Here is a 26,738-nt window from a genome sequence, read left to right on the forward strand (position 1 = left end):
ATTATGATTATTATATTATGATTTAAAAAGGGCGCACACAATGATGTGATAATAAATTGCTTCACCTGAGCACACGCCCTAATTAAAAGGGACATTTTCTGCCTGATTACTTATATTTTCCAAACAATGGCCAACATTTCACAAAATTTGCCAGGGTATGTATCTGCCTAGTGGGGGCTTGGTGTTCTTGTGGCCTCGGAACCCCTGCAGATTTTGTTTTTCTATTTTCTCCAGTTTGTTTTTTCTGTCCTCCCTGGCCATCGGACCTTACTTTATTCTTTGCTACTTAGCATATTGCCTAATCTTATTTCTATATTTTTTCTTTCTTCATCTTGTTAAGCACTTTGAGTGGCATCATTTGTAAGAAGACGTGCTCTAGAAATAAATGTTGCTGTTGTTGTTATGGGCACAACTGCATGTAACGGTCACAAATCTCTATGCCCTTAATGCCCGCCTGTCTAACCATTTTATGTTTCCAGCTGTTGTGAAGGAACAGACACAGGTGTAGCGGTGCCACTGGGGATTAAAATTTCAACTCCCAGCAGTCCCTGCAGTGGCTCTGATTAGTCGTCTGCTGAGGGTGCCGGGGCTGCTGCGGACAAGGAGGCCAGTGCGGGATTTAAAAGGAGGTCAGTTCAACCGAGTGAGGGGGAGTCTTTTGTTGTTTCGTGTCTGGAGTTGCCTGTCTGTTTGCCTTCCCGTTTACTACCAGTGGATTCTTGTGTTGCCTTGGATCGTCTCCTGTTTCGGTGTGTGACGATGCGGGTTCGCTGCACACTCCCATCGTCCGTCCGGAGCCGTCAGTAATGTTACCGATGAGCACGGCAGTGAGGCACAACAACAGAGTAAGGGGATGGTGTAAAAAGGTGCAGGAGTGCTTTTATTAAAATTTAACAAAAAACAATCAAAAACAAAGTGTCCAAATAAAGAAGTGTAGTGCATCAAAGATCATAAAATAAATAAATAATCCTGAGTGGAGGTTAAAAAATCCAATAAATAGAAAAAACAACAATCCTTTAAAACGAGGTTAAAACAATGCTGGAAGCAGTCTCTTTAAAAACAAGCCGGTGTCTTCTTTTATCTGGCGGCTCTCCTGCTTCTTCCATACGGCCTTCTCAACAGGGGAGTCGCCCTCTCAGCAGCTGACCTTCTCTACTGTCCGGTTGCCTTCCATTCCCTGACTCTGTACAGCTTCCTTACCGGACCGAGACTTGGGTTCCTCAACAGCCAGGTCTCTCATGCTGAGGCACACCTTCCCAAGACTCCGCGACTCCCGCTGCCATCTCGGGCTTACGCGGCCAGCCGTCATTCATCCCCGGTCACTCCAGCTCCTTATTCACTCAGCTGGAGCGACCGCTTCCTTCTGCCCCACCGAGTGTCGGCCAAACACCACTGCTAGGGCTCACTGTCCAGCTGACTGCCTGCGAGCACATGCTCGCTCTTGCACGCTCACACCGGTTCTCTCTCCATACTGTTTCTTGCAACCTCTGTCTCTTTTCTCTGCCTCTTCCCTTTCCTCCCCTTATCCGCCTCGCGCTTCTATTTATGAAGAGCCTCCAGTTAATCCAAAATGCGGCTGCAAGAATTATTACAAGAACAAGAAAATACGAACACATAACCCCAGTTCTTAAATCCTTACACTGGCTCCCGGTTAAGTTTAGGGCAGATTTCAAAATCCTCCTTTTAACATATACTGTAAAGCATTAAATGGCCGAGGTCCGGCTTACTTGTCTGAACTTATCATGACTTACAAACCAGAGCGCACATTAAGATCTCAAGATGCTGGTCGGCTTATGATTCCAAGGTTTAATAAAATAACAATGGGAGGTCGAGCTTTTAGTTACAGGGCCCCCTAAACTGTGGAATGGTCTGCCTGCTACTATAAGAGATGCCTTTTAAAGCTTTCAAATCCCGGCAGAAGACTCACTACTTCAGTTTAGCACACCCTGACTAGAGCTGCTGATTAACTGTACAGACTGCATCTCTGTTGTTAGTCATTAGCACTAAAACATAAGTAACATGATAGTTAGAATTGGATACTAACCCTCACCTATTCTATTTCTCTTCTTGGTACTCAAATGTGGCTCTTGGTGCCACGGCCCACCTGCCAAGTTGTTTTGCCTGCCTAAGGTAAAGTCATCCCTGATGGAGGATCGCAGGAATCGTGGGAAAGAGAGGTCCTTTCATCGGATTGGCTGGCCCAACACTGTGTCAGCCGTGGAATGGCCAAATGGGGGAGGCAGCTTGATGGATGAGGTCTCCAGGACTCTAAATATATCCAAATCTTATAATGTGATATCATCTACTGTTAAATTCTGCTCCGTACTTCTAAAATTTTTATTTTTATACTGTATTGAGGATTTGTTCTGTTCTGTGTATTGTATTGTATTGACCCCCTTCTTTTGACATCCACTGCACGCCCAACCTACCTTTCCCAAGGTTTCTTCCATTTTTTCCCTACAGGGTTTTTTTTTTTGGGAGTTCTTCCTTGTCTTCTTAGAGAGTCAAGGCTGGGGGGCTGTCAAGAGACAGGGCCTGTTAAAGCCCATTGTGGCACTTCTTGTGTGATTTTGGGCTATACAATAAATAAATTGTATTGTATTGTAAGAGGACGTTAAAGCTGTGGCAAATCAGCAGCCCCGGAACAATCACGGATGCGGACCGCCTCTCACCTGTGCACTTAGGTGAGAAACGGCCACATCACAAATCACCCCGGGAAACCGCTTGAGCCACACATCCACCACGTCACCTTGCTAAGCCGCGAGTGCAGTGATTATTTATTTAACACTAGAATTACCAGAGTCTACGAAAAAAACTCGTAGATCCGGCTCACCTTAATAACGTTCTCACCTCTCTTTTGTCTTCTACATGTGCCGATTAAGACGAGACACACATGAAATGCGTGTGTTCCAAATAACGATCTATTATTTCCACTCTAAAACTTCACTTCACTCCCAGATAATCAATCAAGGCATGGGCTGGGAGAAGTTCGTGCACGTTCTAAGTCGGTGGGGGGATGGAATAGCCGGCTGCTTGCAGCTTGTGCTTATTGGCACATTTAGAGGACAAAAGACGATGGCGGAGAGGTGCGAATGGATTTAAGAAGCGATTTAAGGTGGGACGGATCTACGAGTTTTTTCGTAGGCTCTGGTAATTCTAGTGTTAAAAGTGGCCTCTGACAGGAGCTGTGGACCCGCAACACCACACGGTGGATGGACTGTCTGGTGTCTTCCAGCTGCATGAGGACTGTCTGAGGATTTGCTGTCGATCTGCGAAGAAAGGAGCGCTCCTCATGCCATCACAAGCCATCATCTCATCAGGAAATGCCAGTAAGGACTGACCTTTACATTCACACGCAGCAAGCTGATTTCTGGGCTGTCTATCATCATTTCATTTCAACAGTTGCTGTTTTCATGGACTTCATAGTGTGTGGTTTTTGTTAGTGGTTTGCTATTGTACAATTCGTGTATATTGTGCGTCGCCATAAGGGGAACTGGGGTGGGATCGTTGTTTCATTTATTATTGTTTAATACACTGTTTAATTCAATCTGAGGGCTATTCTACTGTCACTCAGAGTTAAAATTACAAACATTCCATTTTCTATAACTTACAGGGTGTTAAACTGAATCTTCTGTTGTCTCTGTTAGGCTTCATTATATTCAAATTCAAAAACTAAGCCAACTAAGATACAGTAAATTTACCACTGACATTAACTTAAGGGACCCTTGAAATTTGGCACCCCGTTCTGTTGATCATCACTGAGACGTTTCTACACCTTGTTTGAGGACAATTCAATTGATTGGACTCATTAGTAAAGACACCCACCTGTCTCACACTTGACCAAGCCATGAGGTCAATGGAAGTGCCAGCTGAGCTTACTGACCAGATGGTGTTGAAGGCAGCGTTAAAGTGGCCTCCATAATTCTTAAGTGGAAGAAGCTTGGAACAATCACGACTCTTCCTAGAGTTGGTAGCCCGGCCAAACTGATCAATCATGAGAGAAGGGACATGGAATGAGAGGAGACCAAAAACATGATGGTCACTCGGGTTGAGCTTTAGAGAACCGGTGTGGAGATGGGAGAAACTTCCATAAGGACAACTGTCACTGGACCATTCGCTGGGCTTTATGGCCACAGTGACCAGATGCAAGTCCGCTTGGAGTTTAATAAAAACAAAGGCACCTTAAGATCTCTCAGAAAATGAGAAACAAGACTATCTGGTCTGATGAAGCCAAGATTTGAACTGCTTGGCCTCAATTCTAAGTGTCATGTATGGAGGCACAAATGACAGATGAATAGCAAACAACACAAAGGTGACAGTCATTTGAAAGTCATGATTAAACATAATGAGGACCTGACCTTTCTATCTCTCTGGATATAAAAGGCTACATTTATAGGGAGGAGGGCAGCACCTTATGGTGATGGGCAGGTGGTCCCGCCTCTTGGAGACAGCAAAGGTTTACATTCATCGACCAAATAAAAACAACAAATAATGCAAATAATAAACACAAGCAATATTGACATAAACAAAAGAAACAAAAATGTAACCAGAACACAAAGACCTGAACCCCAGCTAAGCACTGAAATGCAGAACACCATGGAATTTTCTTTCAAAATTTTATGCACATAATCATGTGACATATCACATAGGACACACCCTCTACAATACGTGGTGTCACGGAAAATAAACACTAAAATGAGGACACTTGATGATGTCACCAGCATCTGATTACTCAAAAGTAAAAACAAACAAATAGTAAAAACATAAAACAAAAGAGCAAAACACTAGTATGAAAGGCACTATATGATAGATAAATATGAAAGGCACTGTAGAATAGATAGATAGATAGATAGATAGATAGATAGATAGATAGATAGATAGATAGATAGATAGATAGATAGATAGATAGATAGATAGGAAATGGTGGTATTTAATAGTATGAAAGGCACTATATAATGATAGATAGATAGATATGAAAGGCACTATATAATTAATAGATAGATAGATAGATAGATAGATAGATAGATAGATAGATAGATAGATAGATAGATAGATAGATAGATAGATAGATATGAAAGGCACTATATGATAGATAGATAGATAGATAGATAGATAGATAGATAGATAGATAGATAGATAGATAGATAGATAGATAGATAGATAGATAGATAGATATGAAAGGCACTATATAATAGATAGATAGATAGATAGATAGATAGATAGATAGATAGATAGATAGATAGATAGATAGATAGATAGATAGATAGATAGATATGAAAGGCACTATATAATAGATAGATAGATAGATAGATAGATAGATAGATAGATAGATAGATAGATAGATAGATAGATAGATAGATAGATAGATAGATAGATAGATAGATAGATAGATAGATAGATAGATAGACAGACAGACAGCGGAGCGGAAAGGAGCAGGAAGCAGATGTAAATCAAGAATTTGTGACAAGTTCGTTAACTGGGAGTTCAAACTGGTCTATCAACAAAACCCAAGAAAACCCCGAACATCAAAGTGAGAGAAAACAATACTTAATTCTTTTGCCAGGAATACTATCCAAATACAATCACAAAGAATTTCATTCTGCTCCATAAACTCCGATGAGGAAGCGCACCACTTGACCTTCATGCCGCCACCTGTATATTTGCACTCTTAAAGCACCGTCAAGACAAACAGAGCAAAGCACAGACAATGGTCTCCTCTCACCTTTAGAAGGTCTATTTCCTTGATGCAGTCTTGTCTAGCTTTTGCATCCATCATTTCAAAAATCTACAAAAAAAAAAGAGAATGAGAAGTTACTTCTGCAATACCAAAGAATAAGAAAACAAGTGAACTACCTGCTCAGCCACAGGAGTGTTCTTCCAGCTGAAGAGACATCTACTGTTGTGCACCATCTATAAAAGATTCACCCCAAGCTAAGTTGTGTCGCACTCTGCAGTGAAGTGCACCATGCTGGGTGCCAATCTTTAAATTCAAGATCAAAATAACTCCTTAAACATATCATAATTACTACAACAAAAACTGAAACTAATTGTGGCCTGCAGGGGGCACCACTGAGCCCCAAACCTCGGTGCTTCTTATTTTACCTTTGACAACTTTCTTTTCTTTTTTCATTTTTTTCACCGACTCCACACATCCCAGGTGAGCTTTGTCTTTCTCGGCATTCGAGTCCAACTCACCTGACCTGGGAGTAATTCTGGTGCCATCACAATATACCTACCCATTGTGACCAATAGGGGACAGTACTGAGCCCCAGATCCTGGACACAACCACTGCAAATACAGTCAAGGGTTCAAAACAGAGGTTTTTATTAATCAAGTAACTCACAAAAGTTTCATCAAAGTTTGTACAAACACAGTTCCAATTAAATTATTCTTCTCTTCTCTTCTCTCTCTCTATCCTCCTTTCTCCAATGACTGCTGCCTGCCTTCCTTCTTTCCTCCCATCTATGACTCCACTGAAGGAGGCCAAATGGCTTCCTTCTATGCCGGGCACTGGGCTATTTCCAGGGCATTGCCATTTTTGGGTCAAGAGGAAGTCCCATAAAACAGAGTCTGTCAATCCCCGAAGCAACTCCTGGCAGCACCCATAGGACCCAGCAGGGCTGACTTCTGTCACTACAATTTCCATCATGCCCTGCACTACAACTCCCATCATGCTGTGCAGGTGTCCACTTGGTTACTAAGGTCTTGGGATGCTGCCATCTAGTGGATGAGGGATTAAATTTTTCCAAAATAGGTGCCTTCTCTCATTGCTCCTTTGTTTTTTCCTCCTGCCTGGGTAAAGGTCCAGTACCCATCCTGGAGGGGATGCCAGATAATCCTGCCTGGCACTTACATCATGAAGTCCTTTGGGGCAGGAGAAACCTCCTTAAAAACAAGGAATGCTCCTTCTTACAGCACCCCGCCTGGCAGTTCCCAAGACACCCAGTTTGGACTTCCCCTTTGGACTACATCTTCCCATGAAGCTTTGCAGGTGTGAAAAATGGGATTCTGCCACCTATAACATTGGGAGAGCATATGGCCTCGGGAGGCTACATGCATTATAAAGCTTCCTGGAATGCCACTAGATGGCAGCACTTTAGCAGGAAATGGAGACGTGGCAGCATAGATCGATAACAAGCTGGCTGCGTCTATAATGGCGCTATACTAAAATACAAGTTTTCTGATATGTTGACGGGGCAAATGAGATACAAGTTAACTCGTACCTCAAAGTTCAAAGTGTTAAATAAGCAGAGATTCAGTAACCAGGAATCTTCTAAATAAAATTAACAGCACGTGACGCTCTTTGAATCCCAATCTTGACTGGAATGGAATCTCACACGATGGCCTAAATCCCGTCATGCTGATTACATTCACAATCATGATTTCGTGGTGGATGATGGGAACATCGCGATAGTAACCGGAACACTAATCTATTCAGACTCCCGCGATTACACAAAAGCATCGCTGATCAATGTGAAAAAAATATATATATATATACATTTCAAACGATAACTCAAAAAAATTCTAATGATGGTAAATCTGAATTCTTTGGAGTAACAAAGATTTAGCCACCGAAGCATAAGGCGAAATCAAGCACGGGTAAAACGCGTGTCGAAAGAAATCTCTCAGTCCAAAAGTTCGTTTTGAAAGTATTCAGTGAAAGTTAAAAGCAAATAATCCACACAAGAATAAAAGGCAAAAAAAAAGGAAAAACGTATCTTCTCTAAACTTAGCTTTTCTTGAAAAACTTTTGTTATTTCTGTACTTAAAAGTTCTTTAGACAGACAGACAGACAGACAGACAGACAGACAGACAGACAGACAGACAGACAGACAGACAGACAGACAGACAGACAGATAGATAGATAGATAGATAGATAGATAGATAGATAGATAGATAGATAGATAGATAGATAGATAGATAGATAGATACTTTATTAATCCCAATGGGAAATTCACATTTACTTTACTTCTTCTTTCTATACTTAAAGATTCTTAGCTTTCTTCTGTATGCTTTAAACGTACGGCTTTGCGCTTAAATACGCACGAGTTACTTTGTACACTCAAATGGCCCGTTGGCACGAGCACGTGCCCAGGCCCGGTTTAAAACCTTATGCCTCTACACCTTACACATGGTAAGGCTGGTCACTAACTGAAGAATAATGTTTACTCAAAGCTGTTAGAAATAGCAAGAATATACCAATTCAAATCTACTTATGGGGGTTATAGGAACCTCTCATAGATTATGCATTGTCATCTAGTAAAATATTTATGAATTTTATATAACTAGGAACATGGCTCTTACACATGACATGGAGCAACATATAAGTGCAAAAAAAAAACAGAAAAGAATCCAATTTTAACAAGCCAATTTTTCTTCATGCTTTTGATACCTGCTGCAAGTCTGCTGCTGACTAACCGCTGCCATAATCTGGAGTTGAAGACACCACAGAAAGGGTGTGAGGCCTCCAAAAGCCTTCATAAGCCAGACCAGACCTCCTATGCCAGCCTTGATTAGACCTCACCCAATCTAAAATCGAATGTTCAGTCTCAGTATGGTATGGGGCTGAGCACCTTAGGTGCTTCATAGAGTAAAGGACAACAAAAGGACTGACTCAGTGACCTCCGGCTGTGGTGCAGAAAACTTAAAGCATGTCCTACTGTGGACCATGAAGAACACGTGATAGCTGGACTGCAACTTCTTACATGCAGCTAGCTGCCTCCCTCCTACTCCTGCTCTAGTCCACGCTGAAATCCCTGTTCATCATTTTGTAATTTGTCGCTACTCTGAAGAGGCTCTTCAAGCGTGCAGCTGCACTCAAGTCCTCTCTAAAATAAGGCCATTCAGAGAGTGTGCCGTAATTGTCCTGATTAGGCAGGAGCTGCAGTGCTGTGAAGAACATTTGAGACTTAAAGAGGGACAAAAACAAATTTAAATAATTTTATCATAAGGTTTCAACGTAACAAAAAGTGTGAAGAGTGAAGGGGTCTGAATACTTTCATATAAATATATATACTGACACACACACATATAAATACATATGATTGCTGGTAACATATATACATAGATAGATACAGTGCATCCAGAAGGTATTCACAGCACATCACTGTTTCCACATTTTGTTATGTTACAGCCTTATTCCAAAATGGATTAAATTCATTTTTTTCCTCAGAATCCTACACACAACACCCCATAATGACAACGTGAAAAAAGTTTACTTGAGGTTTTTGCAAATTTATTAAAAATAAAAAAATTGAGAAAGCACATGTACATAAGTATTCACAGCCTTTGCCATGAAGCTCAAAATTGAGCTCAGGTGCATCCTGTTTCCCCTGATCATCCTTGAGATGTTTCTGCAGCTTCATTGGAGTCCACCTGTGGTAAATTCAGTTGACTGGACATGATTTGGAAAGGCACACACCTGTCTATATAAGGTCCCACAGTTGACAGTTCATGTCAGAGCACAAACCAAGCATGAAGTCAAAGGAATTGTCTGTAGACCTCCGAGACAGGATTGTCTCGAGGCACAAATCTGGGGAAGGTTACAGAAAAATGTCTGCTGCTTTGAAGGTCCCAATGAGCACAGTGGTCTCCATCATCTGTAAGTGGAAGAAGTTCGAAACCACCAGGACTCTTCCTAGAGCTGGCCGGCCATCTAAACTGAGCGATTGGGGGAGAAGGGCCTTAGTCAGGGAGGTGACCAAGAACCCGATGGCCACTCTGTCAGAGCTCCAGAGGTCCTCTGTGGAGAGAGGAGTACCTTCCAGAAGGACAACCATCTCTGCAGCAATCCACCAATCAGGCCTGTATGGTAGAGTGGCCAGACGGAAGCCACTCCTTAGTAAAAGGCACATGGCAGCCCGCCTGGAGTTTGTCAAAAGGCACCTGAAGGACTCTCAGACCATGAGAAAGAAAATTCTCTGTTCTGATGAGACAAAGATTGAACTCTTTGGTGTGAATGCCAGGCGTCACGTTTGGAGGAAACCTGGCACCGCTCATCACCAGGCCAATACCATCCCTACAGTGAAGCATGGTGGTGGCAGCATCATGCTGTGGGGATGTTTTTCAGCGGCAGGAACTGGGAGACCAGTCAGGATAAAGGAAAAGATGACTGCAGCAATGTACAGAGACATCCTGGATGAAAACCTGCTCCAGAGAGCTCTTGACCTCAGACTGGGGCGACGGTTCATCTTGAACATCTCTGGAGAGATCTTAAAATGGCTGTGCACCGACGCTTCCTATCCAACCTAATTGAGCTTGAGAGGTGCTGCAAAGAGGAATGGGCGAAACTGGCCAAGGATAGGTGTGCCAAGCTTGTGGCATCATATTCAAAAAGACTTGAGGCTGTAATTGCTGCCAAAGGTGCATCGACAAAGTATTGAGCAAAGGCTGTGAATACTTATGTACATGGGATTTCTCAGTTTTTTTTATTTTTAATAAATTTGCAAAAACCTCAAGTAAACTTTTTTCACGTTGTCATTATGGGGTGTTGTGTGTAGAATTCTGAGGAAAAAAATGAATTTAATCCATTTTGGAATAAGGCTGTAACATAACAAAGTGCTTGGGCTTATGCCCAGTCGCCATACCTGGACGGACCAGGAGAGGGACTGTGCCTTCCCAGGACCACGAGAGAGCAGCCGCCCCGCCTGGTATGGGGGCCACGGGGTTCGAGCATAGAAGCTCAATTCTATCAGGGTCCATGGCCTCCACCAGGGTGCGCCCGGACGTTTGTGCGGCCTCGGACGTCAGCACTTCCGCCACACTTGGAGGTGCTGGTGGAAGGTATACCGAGGACACCCGGTGAGCTTCTGGGTGCTCAGGCGGCACTTCCGCCACACCAGGAAGTGCCGCAGGAACTCAATCAAGGAGCACCTGGAGCACGTCTGGGTGGTCATAAAAGGGGCCGCCTCCCTCCATTCAGGAGCTGCAGTTGGGAGGAAGAAGACAGAGCTCGGTGGAGAGGAGTGGAGGCAGTGAAGGACCTTTTGAAGGCACCGTGAGAGGGTGTGTGGTGCAGGGGTACCGTGTGCTGTGTGGACTTTAAATGAATAAATGTGTGTTTTTTGTAGAAGTTCCATGTCTGTCTGGGTCCGGTGCTGGCTTCCACTATATATATATATATATATATATATATATATATATACACACACACACACACAAACTCATATATATATATACACATATATATATTGTGGAGGTTCAGCCCTTTTACACAGACAGACAGACCACAGAGGTGAGTACAAACAGTTCTACTAGGAGCACTTGATGGACTGATTGCGTGCATTTAGTGTTCTTGGGATGAAACTGTTTGTGAACCGCGAGGTCAGTACAGGAAAGGCTCTGAAGCGTTTGCCGTATGAGAGAGGTTCAAATAGACTGTGCACAGGGCTGAGGCAGCATGTGCTTGATACTGTATACTGATAATTCTCTTTCCAATCAGCTGCTGTAGAGCTGTGATTTCACACTCAGATACAGTGATATAAATACTCTGAGTGGTGCAGTGAGAGTCATATATTAAAAGATGATCCACTATGGCAACCCCTAAGAGGAGCAGCTGAAAGAAGAAGAAGAAGGTGGAGTGAGAGGAACAACGCTAAAGCAGCTATGGTATTTGGAATACTTTGGCCATTCTGTGGACCATTATATTGTTACAGGTTAATTACAATCAGATGCCTTAAACTAATAAACAATATGCGGTTAATTTCAGTGTATTAATAAAGCCGCATCAGGTATGTGGATCTAAAAAAGAAAGGGAAACCACACTGGAACAAAAGCACTGTTTTGACGCAGGGTGCCGCCAGTTTGCAAAACTGAGCGGAGAACTTGCGTTTGCCAGGGTTTGAGCTACCTTGAAAATGTGCGTGGCTTTACTCCAAGTTTAGGTTTTATACATCGCAATTTGAGCGTGAAAATGGGAGTACGCAACATTTTTGTGCATATGCACCGCTTATACATGAGCCCCCAGGGGAGATGAATATGGCTGAAAATTTTCTTCCCCAATACACAAGATGGCAGTATCCCTGGGTTAGGATTCCCACACAGACACCTTCAGGCCATGTTGGGAAATTGTAGTCCCACTTGGCAGCCCTATTGGGTTCTTTGGGGGCAGCCAGAGGGAGCTGCTATGATTCATAGACCCTACTTTCTGGGACTTTTGGTCAACCCAAACACCGGAAGTACTCCTGGGCAATGTTCCCTCTAAGCTGAGCGCGTGAGCGATCGCTCACACGAATTCAGAGCGTCGCTCATACTTCCCGCACGATCGCTCATTCCGACATTGTCACTCGTACTTATCGCACGATCATTCACTCTGACTGTCGGAGTTGGTGCTCATAAATTTTTGGCTTAAACAAAATGTCGCTCATAAACAATGTTTTTTGCTCGCTATATGCTACTCCTTAGAGGGAACATTGCTCCTGGGTCAAAATAGAAGCTACCCAATGTCAGTCAGGACATCAGAGTCAGATTGAAGAGGACAAAGGTCACCTGAAGGAGTGAAAGGTGAAGGAAAACGATTGGTGTGAGAATTGCAAAAGCCCTTGTTATCTGAATGTAAATAAACCTTTTTATTAGTAAACAGCCCTGGGGTGGCACCAGTGGTCAGCATGATGGTACTGGAGATGGCATTTCTGACACAGACTGTATGGGATTTCTCTGTCTGGAAGTCCAGGACCCAGTTGCATACCCAACTTCCTCTTGAGCTTTTTGTCGCTACCGCCTCCCAACTTTTGTGGAATGTGTTGCAGACATCAGAATAAACGGATATATCTTTAGTTGAAGGCGGCACGGTGACACAGTGGGTAGCTCTGCTGCCTCGCAGTTAGGAGACCCAGGTTCGCTTCCCGGGTCCTCCCTGCATGGAGATTGCATGTTCTCCCCGTGTCTGCGTGGGTTTCCTCCGGGTACTCTGGTTTCCTCCCGCAGTCCAAAGACATGCAGGTTAGGTGCACTGGCGATTCTAAATTGTCCCTACTGTGTGCTTGTGTGTGCGCGCCCTGCGGTGGGTTGGTGCCCTGCCCGGGGTTTGTTTCCTGCCTTGTGCCCTGTGTTGACTGGGATTGGCTCCAGTAGACCACCGTGACCCTGTAGTTAGGATATAGCGGGTCGGATAATGGATGGATCTTTAGTTGATGAGATATGACATCTTGTCTGTATACCGCTTGTATTTGAATACGAGTCAAAGTAAATTTACAAATCACTCCTTATCCTTTTCATTAGCATTTTCTGTACATACCCAGCTTTTCTAGAATTGGTCATTGTATGTTTGGTATAATCTATATATACATACTAGCCATGTGCGCCCAACTACATTGCACGTGTTAAAGTTGTCTGTGAAGGGCTCCCTGTTTAAACGCGGCTGCCAGTCGTGAACTGGGCCCTTCGTCGCACAGCATTATGATATTTTATAAGGGAAACAAAATTAGAAAACAAAACCCTTGGACATTGATTCAATAGGAACGGCCTACTCGGAATGACTGTCCGAATAGTAATTATGTGGTGGTGGAGGAGCATTTCTGCTTCTCTCCGTTCACAGTCCGTCTCGTTTTCACGACGCTGTCATTTCCTCTCACGATCTCTTCTCAACCTTTCTCCAATCTCGCAGGTTGCTTTGTGGCAATCCAAAGAGTAAGGAAGAACCAATGCTTCTTTCTTGAACTCCAAATGCCGACTGATGGAAAATCACAGAAGTGTGTCCGACTTATATACTCTGACTGCCGACTCCAAGAAGTGGATGAACATTCGATTTGGACGAAGTGCTGCCAACGACGGTCGATAGAAACACAAAAAACTACAGTCTCGACAACGAAGCAGGTGTCAACGCCAGATCTAAACACAAAGCACGGTGTCGACGCCAGATCTAAACACACAGAGTGGTATGGACAGTGTTTGTAAACAGAAGTAACAACCAAGGTGTTGTGTATTCAGCCAGTACAAACAGCACATAGTCTCCTTTAGTTCAATCCTCTTTAATCACCACACTCCAACCTCATTCAACGATCCTCCCCCTCACTTCCTCTCCTCCTCCATCACTACTGCCCTCTACTGAACACAGCAGGAACACCACACAAGGCAGTGAATTGCGGACAAACAAAGATCAAGATCCAAATGAAGATTATATATTAAGATATACATACATACTGTATATAAAAGCCAAATACCACAGACTCAATCATCACGAAATCTCCCGAACCATGAGGACTCGAGACTTGAAATTTGGAATGTAGGTTCCCTTAGACCCATAGGTGCTCACTAGGAAATGGTTTTAAAAATTTTGTGGTCCAAGCACGAAATTTCTTATAGTTTTTTCGACCAATTTGTATGTCTGTCCGCGTTTCACGAGAGAACTACTTTAACAGATTTAGATCAGGTTTTTTTCTATAATTTGCTTGAACATTCCAGTTGATTTTGCGACTGCTCTCATTACGCTAAGAATCATAGTTCACTTACGGTAGCGATTCATTTGCACGAATCAGAGAGAGAGAGAGATGCTGTTTGCCGAGGGGAGGGGGAAGTGTGACATCAGAGGTGGGGAGTAGGGCGGGGCCTCCTCACTCACTCATGCTCCAGCTTCTGTATGAGTCTCTCTACCTATCGCCACGTGTTGGAGCGTATCTTTCCTCTGCTTAGCTAGCGATACCTGTTTGTTCAGCAGACATTATCATCTAGAGATTGTTAAGGAGTAACGTTTGATGTTTTTAAGAGAGAGATCACAGCTACGTGTATTTTAGAGGGTACCTGTTGATTGGCAAAGATATCACAGCCATGTACTTCTCTATCCACGCAGGGGACACTCTCCCATCAGAGCTGAACACAGTCAGATACAGTGCCAATGTTTGATGTTGGACCATACCTACCTTCCACTGGGCCAGAATTACATTTTCAAAAGATTTTTTATTGATTTTTAAAGTTTGTCCTGTTTCACTACTATGTAAGCAGAACTGCAAGGGACAGCTAGTGTAAGTTCTAAAAATATTTTGACATCTTTCACGAGAAGGTTTTTTGGAAAAGAAAATCAAGCCTCCAAAACAGTACAGGGCTACTTTCCATAAGAAATCCAATACTGAGAAGGGTGAAGGCTTACTGGTGGTCATGAAGAAATGCAGAAGATTGAAGAAGGAGAGAGATAAATGCTGAGAGCCTTTGTTCTATCAAGCTAACAGAAAAGGGGGAATCCACCGTCAGACTGGGAAGGTCCAAAAATCTTTGAAGGCAAAGTCCAGTGGGGCAGCAGGGTTTGATGGCAAGGTGACCTCAAGAATGCATTTCTGCCTATGTAAGTAGAGTCACAGTATCCTCTTAGCTGCCCTCCTAGCAATTTTTGGGAATAGAAGTGGCCTGACACTCCTTTTAATATGAAAGTTCCACAGAGAATTTCCTTCTGGGTCATCCGACCAATTTATAGAACCTTCAGCCCCCTTGATGCTCCTTCCTGTGCAGGATATTGAAGCAATTCTCCTTTAACCACTGTAAGTTCTTTTCTCATATGGCCTCTTTTGAGTCATTCCTCCATCTTCTGGCACCTTTTTTGCCAGTTGGGAAACCCATCACAAAATTTGCAGACATGTGTGGTGGGCAATCGAATACAAAGGGGCATTCAAAGAAACAAAGTGAGACAATAGCACAAGAAAATCACTTAAAAAAAGAGAATAATTTGACTGCGGGTACAGGGAAAATAATAAAGTGGGCACTGCCAGGATGTACAATAACAGTCCCCAAAAAGAAAAAAATAAAGAGAGGCAGCCATTAAGCCAGTCTTAGCCCCGGTAGCAGAAGACATCCCACCTGAACATCCTGTATGAAAGGGTCGTACCTGGACTTTCTTTAGCGCCACCAGCTTCCCATCCAACAAACATGTTGCCCGGTAAACCTCGCTGAACTGTCCTCTGCCAATTTTCTTCTCTATCCGGAAGTCTGCCAGCCTGCTGTAGTACCGGCATGTGGGCATACTCCTCTGTAAAACAACAAAAACAGAAGCATTTGAATCACTTAAGAGGAACACAATAATTGCTTTTTAGGAGGTAAACTGTATTTCTGAGTCACCAATTCTACCCATAAGGCATACTTAGGAACTGGTGGGGGTGTAATTATAACATTTGAAACCTGTGTGGGTTTGTTTGTTCATTCCCAGCCATAGTCCTTGATGGAGGCACACAACACATTCAGGAGTTCTGCGTGGTGACGCTCTGCTTAGTAATCAGCTAGTTGAAGCCGAGGAGAGGAACTTGACATATGCCAACGTGCATCATGGGTATACGAATATTTAACATACGTCTCAGCTCCAGGCACTGATAACATCTGGTAGTGGTGAATACTTTGGTGGTGAAGGTAGGATCTCACCTTAACTGTAACACCAGTCTAGAACTGGGCATGCTGGCACCATTCACCAAGACAAGTACAAATACCAAATTAGCCAAAAAATGAAATATTAATTCTAAAAATATGACACAGATTACAAATTGTGGGTGTTATATGTTGTCACACACATGCGAATAGGAGGACGTTGTATGGACAAGCAAAGGTAATTCCACGCCAGGCCAGGGGATGGCGGGGTGCACTAAACCTTCTCCTGTTATCTCTACAGACCAGCCACGGGAAAACCTGTCGGATTCAGAGCCGATGACATCACTTCCAGTTCTGGCGCCCAGAAGAATGTCACTTCCGGGCACACAATCTGACATCAGAAGGACATCACTTCTGGTTCCCTTGCGTCACTTCCTGTCTGATCCCTTAAAGCCGCCATCTTGGCAAACCTTCAGCAGTTCTGTTTTGGACTCCATACTGAGAACATCTCTGTACTATTTAAAAACCTTTTGCATCCAGGAATAATATACGGGTGGCTGCCCCAAACCTTTTTAACTCTTTTAGGGCTAATTTTTTTTTTGTTTCTTTTCTCCCAGGGCTGAATATTTTTCCAAAAACTAACATTTTTTAAAAAAGAACACAAAGCAATTGTTTAACATATCAAATCAACAAAAAATATTTCCTTTTGACAAATGTTACTGTCTTGCATGTTGTATGAGCCTGCATACTCTATGATTTCACATACATATCACATATATTTTACACAGCAAAGTCTGATCTCGCTCAAAGCAGCCAATTTCAGTCATTGCCACATTGCACTCCTTACAGTACGTGTTGCTTTGGTGCCTATTTTTCAATTGTCTGTTGCTGCACTTTCTCACATATATTGTTAGTGTGTACTGTAGAGAGACAAGTCATCCATTTGCCATCGTGCCATGCCACTGCCACCAAGTTTTCTGCCTGCATGAAAACCGTATTGTCACCTCTTTTCATCTTCTGAAACTTATGAACTTTATGTATGGCATTATAGCCTGGCTCACCCCATGGGATTTGCTTCTGTTTATTACAGAAGTGAATAAAAACTTTGCAGCAGCACGTACCTAAGCCACCAGGGGACAAAACACGTTTGGACCAATGCTCCCTGAAGTTATATCACCAGTTCTGTCCCATCTCTATTTGTAATGCCACAGCGCGCTTCATCTCGTCTTTCGTTGTGGGTTTCCACTTTGAAAAACGATAATGCGATGCAAACGCAGCCCGCGATTCAAAAAAAATCTCTGCCTACCTGTTTGTCTCGTCTGACAGTAGCTGAAAAGCAGCATCAGGAGAGAGCAGCCTGAAGTACAGCAGCTGGTGATCTGTCGTGTCCAACAGCAAGCCATGCCGTCTTGTAAACTCCGGTAGCCACATCGGCTCTCAACGGATCAATGTCTGTGTATTTATCCCATGCGACCTTGCCGTAGATGCATCGGCTGCGCGAAGGCACTCAACTGGCAGCAGATCCGCTGGCGCGGCATCGGCTGGTGTCTGATCAGCTGATGCCTGCTTCTCACTCTCTTGCTCGATCTCCTGATCACTGCCAATAAAATCTGATTCTGAAAAATCAGAGTCCGACTCCGCGATAATGCGCAAAACATCGTCTGCCGAGTGTTTTCTTTTCTGCACTTGCTTCGCTCTCTTTTCACATGTCGGTGCCATCTTGCCATTGTTTACATTTCGCAACTCACGCACACGCAAGGTTTAGTTGCCGAGTCAACGAGTCTAGCATTCCTCCAAGCACAGAGGGAATGCCTGTGACGTGACAGTGAGATTTGTCACCATTAACAGCTGATTGTCGCCCCCTATCCCTGGATGTCGACTTTTGTCGACATTCGCCTTCAACCCCTCCTGTCGACAAAAGTCGACATCCGCCCTAAAAGAGTTAAGTGTGTCGAGTCTATTCCTTTTACAGTGGCGTAGTCGTCAGGGTGATGACCTCCTGGAGAGAACGGAAGTCAGACCAAAACATAGACTCGACCCACTATACACAACGCAAGAAAAGTCAAGATGGGTAAGTACTGCTCCCGAATCGCCGAGTGGGGGTCGGTCGCGGCGTGTTGGGGGAAAGCTTGAGTATACTTCAACCCATCATCCTGTTAAAGGTCCGGGAAAGAGTAGAACTGGGACCCACAGGATAGAGCCTTGTGCGTCTGGGAACACATTGAGGACTTATTATGGTCTCCCGAGTATGGGGACTGCCCTTAAATATCCCACAAAAGGCAAGCCTTTTGATAAAGGTGGGAGAAACTCAGACTGGCAGGTGAAAAACCTAATGGCCTGGACATTTAAACCTGTTAAAGCAGCGAAAAAACAGGCAATGGCTTTATGGGTGAAGGTGGTTAGTTGGCTACAACCACATAAACAATCGAGCCATCAAATAGCGGAGCAAGTGGCTTGCGCTTTGTTGTCTGGAAAAATCACCCAGCCGGCCTGGCGCTATACTGATATTGTCTCGCTAGCCGAGGCAACAGAACATCACAGGGCAGGAACCGGCTTGGGAGTATCAGAACGGGGCTCGTGTGAACCCCGGGTGTACTTGTGTCCCTAACATAGAGTCTCGTAGCTACAATGCAAAGCGTACTGGAGTGGAACCTGGGACACGTCGGCAAAGGGGTCTGCGGAGTGATATGGGGGGAGGCGCAGTGTGGGTTCGCTAACCCTCTGGCCTTCTCCTGTTATCTCTGCAGACCAGCCACGGGAAAACCTGTCTGATTCAGAGCCGATGACGTCCCTTCCAGTTCTTGGTCCTTCAACTCCGTGTCCATAGCCAAGTAGGTTCGGCAATGTCTGTACTTTTTGCGGAGACTGAAGAAGGTGAGCCTCCCTCCCTTACCACATTCTGTAGGAGTGCCAATGCAAGTCTGCTCTCTAGCCGTCTGGTACAGAAACTCAGGTTTTCGGACTGCAACACACTACAGTGAATAGGAAGAACAGCTGAGAAGGTTATTGTTGCGTCTTGACCTCCCCTTAAAGACTGACAGTGCAGTTATGGAGAGGGTCAAAAACACCAAGTTCAGGGGAGTAAACGTTATGGATGACCCATCAACTCCACTTCGGGGAGAAGGGTACCCTATTTCACGGGACTTCCATCTGACCCCATCGGGCTAAGTCCTAGCACTGACAGTACTCTCAGATCTAAAATAAAAGGAAGCCGTCCAACCTCCTAAAGTTGAGTCAGACTCAGGAGGTAAAAGGCAAAGCTCACCTGGAGGAGGAAAACGGAGATTGTGGAGTGGACTCTAAAAGGTATTTGTGAAATAAAAACATTTATTTTGAACCTGGGACTGTTTGGATTGGTTGTGTATGGGGTGTTGGGACTCAGTGGTGCCCCCGGTCCTTCATGACCTACACATCACTTCATTTGTGAGGATACAGCGTAGTGCTTGTCCCTCAGCAAATTAAAATTGTTGCTTTTTGGAACTTTCTAAATTTAATATTTTCGATCCACAGTTGGTCGAATCCACGAATGCGGAACACGTGGATACAAAGGGCCGACGGTAGAGAACAATAGGAATTTCAATCCAATTGAGCAGGCCTCCCATATGCTGAAGAGAAAGCTTAAGGGGACAAGCCCCCCAAAACAAGCAGGAGCTGAAGATTAGAGGCCTGGCAGAGCATCACCAGAGAAAGATCCTCAGCACCCGGTGATGTCTGTGAACCGCAGACTTCAAGCAGTCATTGCATGTGAGATACAAAATACTTAACAGACCTGCCATTGTTGTTTCCAAACATTATGGTACAATAAAATGGGAGGGGGGGATCACGTAAAAAAAAGTGTGCGTGCGCAAATCCCCTTAAATGAAAGTCTGAGCGGCACTAAGTCTTAATTGCTTGATTTGTAATTTTTAAATTGTGGGGCAGAGGGGTACATGAAGGAAATAAAATGTGCCTTAGTGTCCCAAATATTAAGGAGGGAACTGTATGTGCAATTTCACACGGGCCCCCCCCTCCTACTTCCTAAGTAAGAATCTTATCCTTCAACGTTTACCTGGGAAAAAAAAAATGAACTTCACATTTGTACTTTCGTTCAAGCAATAAACGCCAAACGCATATCACGTTCTTGACATGAACTCATTTAAGACTGTCGAAAACAAACCGCTCTGCTTCCTTATTCCAATACAAATCACTTCTTACCCCCGGCGCCGCGCTGGAAATCAATAGACTGTGTCCTCCATCCGATTTGGCGTTCTTGATGTGATAAGCAAATCACTGGCAGACTGACACCGTATCACACACGGCGGCAGAAAATGGCCAATATTTAGATGTCTGCGAGCGATTCAGCTCTAGGGTGTGGATAAACTGAGAAAGCTTTTAATCATACCTGTGATTGACTGTAACCTTTGGGCCAAGTAACACTTTCGACTGGCTTCTGACACTGGGATTTTGAGGAGCGCTCCTGATCCAGTGAAAGGTCACGTCATCATGCTGATCGGTATCAATAATGTGCTCCTAAAAAGGGTCAGGGTACGAAAAAACAACAACAAAAAAACACCCTCCAGATTTCCTGTTCCGTGCGGTAAATCGCATTCCCTTTAAACTTCAAACACTGCAGAGGCAGCACAAGCTGTCTTGTTATACCTCTGGTTTTAGCTTCCCATAACTCCGCTGTTGTCAAAACTTGACCTCGAGACTTTGACTACTTCATGTGCAGGTGAATATTTTTCTCGATTTTCTCCTTCTTCACTTGTGGAGCTCAGGTTGTTATATTTCAGCCTGACAAGTCCATTCTGTTCATTTCTGGTTTTTTTTCGATTTTGCTGGATTTTCTGGGTGTTCTCTCAAGAGGCGGGGACACCTGTCAATCATCACCAGGAACTGCCCTCCACCTTATTAGAATATTAGAACAATCCGGACGAGAACAGGCCATTCAGCCCAAACAAAGCTCACCACTCAAATCCACTGAATTATTCTAAAATAACATCACATCGAGTTTTGAAAGTCCCTAAACTCTTGCTGTCCACCACACTACTTGGTCACTTATTCCATATGTCTGTGGTCCTCTCTGTGAACTTGGCATTGCTTGAGTCACATAGCCCTCCCACAACCCTAATCATAACTAAACTATAAAAGGGCAGAGCTCTGGAGGTCTACAGCTAGACTCCACCCACTTGGGCCATTCAGTGGAGTCAACTCCACCTACTTGGAGCTCCAGAACAAGCCATTCAGTCCAAAAAAAATCACCAGTCCTGTCCACTTAACTCCTCCAAAATAACATCAAGTTGAGTTTTGAAAACTCCTAAAGTCCTACTGTCCACCACACTACTTGGTCACTTATTCCATATGTCTGTGGTCCTCTCTGTGAACTTGGCATTGCTTGAGTCACATAGCCCTCCCACAACCCGAATCATAACTATAGTGTAAAAGGGTGGAGCTCTGGAGGTCTACAGCTAGACTCCACCCACTTGGGCCATTCAGTGGAGTCAACTCCACCTACTTGGAGCTCCAGAACAAGCCATTCAGTCCAAAAAAAATCACCAGTCCTGTCCACTTAACTCCTCCAAAATAACATCAAGTTGAGTTTTGAAAACTCCTAAAGTCCTACTGTCCACCACACTACTTGGTCACTTATTCCACATGTCTGTGGTCCTCTCTGTGAACTTGGCATTGCTTAAGTCACATAGCCCTCCCACAACCCTAATCATAACTAAACTATAAAAGGGCAGAGCTCTGGAGGTCTACAGCTAGACTCCACCCACTTGGGTCATTCAATGGAGTCAACTCCACCTACTTGGAGCTCCAGGAGAACAAGCCATTCAGTCCAAAAAAAAAATCACCAGTCCTGTCCACTTAACTCCTCCAAAATAACATCAAGTTGAGTCCTACTGTCCATCACACTACTTGGTCACTTATTCCACGTGTCTGTGGTTCTCTGCTGGAAGAAAAAATTCCTAATGTTTGTGCGAAATTTACACTTAACAAGTTTCTAATTTCATTATAATGCATCAGTGTAACCTTCCTTGACTTGTACCTGACGATCAAGAGTTGCATAATGTGACATTGGCTTTAAAAACTTAGGACACCTACTTGGGGACATTCAGGGGAGTCAACTCCACCTACTTGGAGCTCCAGGAGAAAAGGCCATTTAGTCCAAAAAAAATCACCAGTCATATCCACTGAATTCTTCTAAAAAAAAATCAAGTCGAGTTTTGAAGTCCCTAAAATCCTACTGTCTGCCACACTACCTGGTCACTTATTCTCTGTGTGAACTTGGCATTGCTTGAGTCACATAGCCCTCCCACAACCCGAATCATAACTATAGTGTAAAAGGGTGGAGCTCTGGAGGTCTACAGCTAGACTCCACCTACTTGGGGGTCATTCAATGGAGTCAACTCCACCTACTTGGAGCTCCAGGAGAACAGACCATTCAGTCCAAAAGACATCACCAGTCCTATCCACTGAATTCTTCTAAAAAAAACATCAAGTCGAGTTTTGAAGACTCCTAAAGTCCACCTGTCTACCCTACGACTTGGCCATTCATTCCACGTGTCTGTGATTCTCTGTGTGAAGAAAAAGTTCCCTATGTTTGTGTGAAATTTATACCTAACAAGTTTCCAACTTCATTATAAAGCTTCATTGTAATCTTTCTTGACTTGTACCCGACGATCAAAAGTCGCATAATATGACATTGGCTTTAAAAACTCGAGAGATGAGAACAGGCCATTGAGCCGCACAGAACTCGCCAGTCCTGTCCACTTCACTCCTCCAAAATAACATCAAATTGAGTTTTGAACACCCCTAAGGACCTACTGTCTACCACACTACTTGGTCGCTCAACTCATGTGTCTATGGTCCTCTATGTGAACTTGGCATTGTTTGAGTCAGACAGCCTTCATACAACCATGATCTGAACTATAGTGTAAAAGGGCGGAGCTCTGGAGGTCTACAGCTAGACTCCACCTAGATGGCCCATTCAATGGAGTCAACTCCACCTACTTGGGCCACCCATTGAAGTCAACTCCACTTACTTGGGCCAGCCATTGGAGTCAACTCCACCTACTTGGGCCACCCATTGGAGTCAACTCCACCTACTTGGGCCACCCACTGAAGTCAACTCCACCTACTTAGGCCACCCATTGGAGTCAACTCCACCTACTTGGGCCACCCATTGGAGTCAACTCCACCTACTTGGGCCACCCATTGAAGTCAACTCTACCTACTTGGGCCACCCATTGGAGTCAGCTCCACCTACTTGGGCCACCCATTGGAGTCAACTCCACCTACTTAGTGCTCCAGGAGAAAAGGCCATTCAGTCCAAAAAAAAAACTCGCCTGTCCTATCCACTTATTTCTTCTAAAAAAACATCAAGTTGAGTTTTGAAGGTCCCTAAAGTCCTACTGTCCACCACACCACTTGGTCACTTATTCCACTTGTCTCTGGTTCTCTGTGTGAAGAAAAACTTCCTAATTGGTTGTGCAAAATTTACATTTCCAACTGTGTTCCCGTGTTCTTGATGAACTCAATTTAAAGTCATATTCTCGATCCACTGGACTAATTCCCTTCATAATTTTGAACACTTCACCCATGTCTCCTTTTCATCTCTATTAAAGGCTTAGCTCCTTTAATCTTTCCTCGTCACTCATCTCCTGCAGACCTGGAATCAGCCTAGTCCAGGGGTGTCCAACTCCGGTCCTGGTGGGTCACTGTGGCTGCAGGTTTTCATTCTAACCATCCAAGTGAGCCATTTTTGCTGCTGATGAACTTGTTTTGCCTTCGTTTTAATTGACGTGACTCAGACCCCTGAGTTGTTTCTTTTTCCTTAAAGAGCAGCCAAACAATAATGAGACACCAAACAAGCCACCACATGACGAGCTAATCTGAAAATAAAGAGATGTGAAGGTCTCGGTCGTGTTGGTCTGCTCAGGTCACCCAAACATCTTGACGGTGGTCTTAGAAAAAACAGAAAATCAACAGTCTACTGTTGACAGCAACAAGTCCTGATATTCAATAATGGCTTTAATTAACAGCAAGAATGGGCTTCTCATTAAGAGATTGCTTGGACTGAAATTGGCTGTAGTTTGACATTCCAGATTAGCTGGTCATCTGTTCGCTCGTTTCACGTCTCATTTCTGTTTGGCTGTCATTTAATGAAGAAAAGAAGCAATTCAGAGGACTGACTCCTTAAAAACATGGCTATTAAAATGGAGGGAAAAGGATGATAATTAGGAGTGAAAACTGGTCACTGATTAGGAAAAGGGTTAGAATGAAAACCTGCAGCCACTGCGGCCCACCAGGACCAGAGTTGGACACCCCTGGACTATTCGCTCTTCTCTGGACCTTTTCTAGTGCTACTTTGTCCCTTTTTATACCCTGGAGACCAAAACTGCACCCAGTACTCCACATGAGGCCTCACCAGTGTGTTATAAAGGCCTGAGCAGACCCTTCTGTGACTTGTACTCCACACGTCAAGGCGCTATATAACCTGACATTCTGTTAGCCTTCTTAATGGCTTCTGAACACTGCCTGGCAGAGTCCACTATGACTCCTAAATCCTTTTCATAAGATGGACTTTTCGATTTTCAGACCTCACATTTTTACTTCTTACGTTTAATACTTTAAAATTTACTGACATTAAATCTCAGCTGCCACAAATCTACCCAAGCTCTTCTGCTGTCCGTGCTGTGGTGATATAACAGATTCTGTCAATCCACCTATCATCTGCAATCTTAACCAGCTTGTATTTATATTCTAAATCATTTCTATATATTAAAAATATCAGTGGCCCCAGCACTGACCCCTGCTGGTCACCACTCTTAACATTAGCCAATTCTGATCAGGGTCCTCCCACCATCACCCTCTGAGCCAATTCTGCGCCCACCACTACTTTTAGTTTGATGCCCACCCGCTCATGTGGCACCTAATCAAATGCTTTCTGAACGTCCAGATAAATCATATCTTATTCTCCATTTTGATCGTATCCTTTTGTTTCTCCTTCACAGAATTCCAGCATGTTAGTAAAACATGACCTCCCTCTTCTGAGCCCATGCTGACTGTTCAGAATAACTCCTGTCCTTGCCATGTGCTGCTCACTCTTATCCTTAATAATTCCTTTCATTAATTTCCCAGTGCTGCACATTAAGCTTACAGGCCTACAGTTGCCTAGATCTGTCCTTTTCTATATAATGCGATAATATTTGTCCTTTTCCAGTATTTTGGAATCTCTCCAGTGTGCAGTGACCTCCTAAAAATACGAATCAAGGGTTTATACGTGTACTCCCTACACTGTAAAAAATAAATCTTGCATGTGTGAAAAATAATAATAAAAAATGGCTAACTATACGCAAAATAATCATTACTTTAATTAATAAAAAAGGGTTTTACCCTTTTTATTGATTATTTAATTCTAATTCAATAAAAAAATTATGAATAATGTTAACTTATTATTTTTCTTAAAATGTAAACATTTTTTATAACTTATTCTAAGTAAAAAAAACTATACTGTGAATTGAACACATTTAAGTTAAGTTAAATTTAATGATACTGCACTTCCTCTCACATCGAAATGTAATGACATGGCACTTCCTCTCACATCGGTTTCTTGGTCTTTACAACAACGCATTCAGCTGTAATGCTTATCCATAATAAGAGTTATTTTACTACAAATGTGTAAGTATAAAGCATATTAATTCCATAATGAATAACTAGTATTTCATTTCGTACAGTTACAGATGTAAGCATTTGTTATTTTCACGAAACCTTTCCCTTCATGTGGGAAACATGGCGGGCAAGGTAGCGTCTTTCTAGCAACCTACCTCGTTGGTTTGCTTTAAAAAGCAGGCACATTTCTCGGATAGTTACATATGTTCATATTTTTTTTTTTTAATCGTTTAAAATTTTATTTTACACAGAAAAAGAAAATGACACTTTGAGATAAGTTTGAGAACGCTATGGCGTTTGTCCTAAACTACGACCTGTAAACAACATAAAAAGACGTTTGCCTAACCGTCACGGTATTATTTGACTTCTTATTTAATTAGTGTTCTACATAGGTAATGTATTTACTGGTTAATTTTTAATACTGTTATTTATTTAGCGATGTTTGATTTCCTACGTCCTATTTTATTTCAGGATTTTCGCTATCGCATACTGAGAAGTAGTGGAAAAGGCGGCCATTGATTTAAGCGGATATGTTGGCGTAAATGCAGGACATGTTTGAAGAGCGCCATCTGCGTCAGGATTTCACTCTCTATGTTTCCTTCCCGTTTAGCACTCATTCCTGGGACATTATTTGATTGAGATATACTTTTTGAAGAAAGTTTAAATAAAGAAAAGAAAATTTTCATTGACATTTGAATGTCAGTAATTCAGTAAAAATTATCCTCAGACATTTGATTTAATTTTCCTTTGAAAATACAACTCCGTTGTTGTGACTGTCTGTGTATGTTCAAATAAATAAAGAT

At 43.3% G+C, this 26,738-nt stretch overlaps 1 protein-coding gene across 1 annotated transcript in view; it reads right to left on the bottom strand.

Moving 5' to 3' along the window:
• Positions 1 to 26,738, bottom strand: part of nek6 (NIMA-related kinase 6) — a 303,451-nt gene that overhangs the window by 191,239 nt on the left and 85,474 nt on the right. Inside the window, exons 3-4 of the mRNA XM_051931987.1 lie at positions 15,812 to 15,952; positions 5,723 to 5,785 (exon numbers count right to left, since the gene is read on the bottom strand). Of these exons, the coding sequence (XP_051787947.1) occupies positions 5,723 to 5,785; positions 15,812 to 15,952 (204 nt within the window). The remainder of the gene's footprint in view (positions 1 to 5,722; positions 5,786 to 15,811; positions 15,953 to 26,738) is intronic.

Source organism: Erpetoichthys calabaricus, chromosome 9 (genome assembly GCF_900747795.2).
Source record: "Erpetoichthys calabaricus chromosome 9, fErpCal1.3, whole genome shotgun sequence".
Lineage (NCBI taxonomy): Eukaryota > Metazoa > Chordata > Cladistia > Polypteriformes > Polypteridae > Erpetoichthys > Erpetoichthys calabaricus.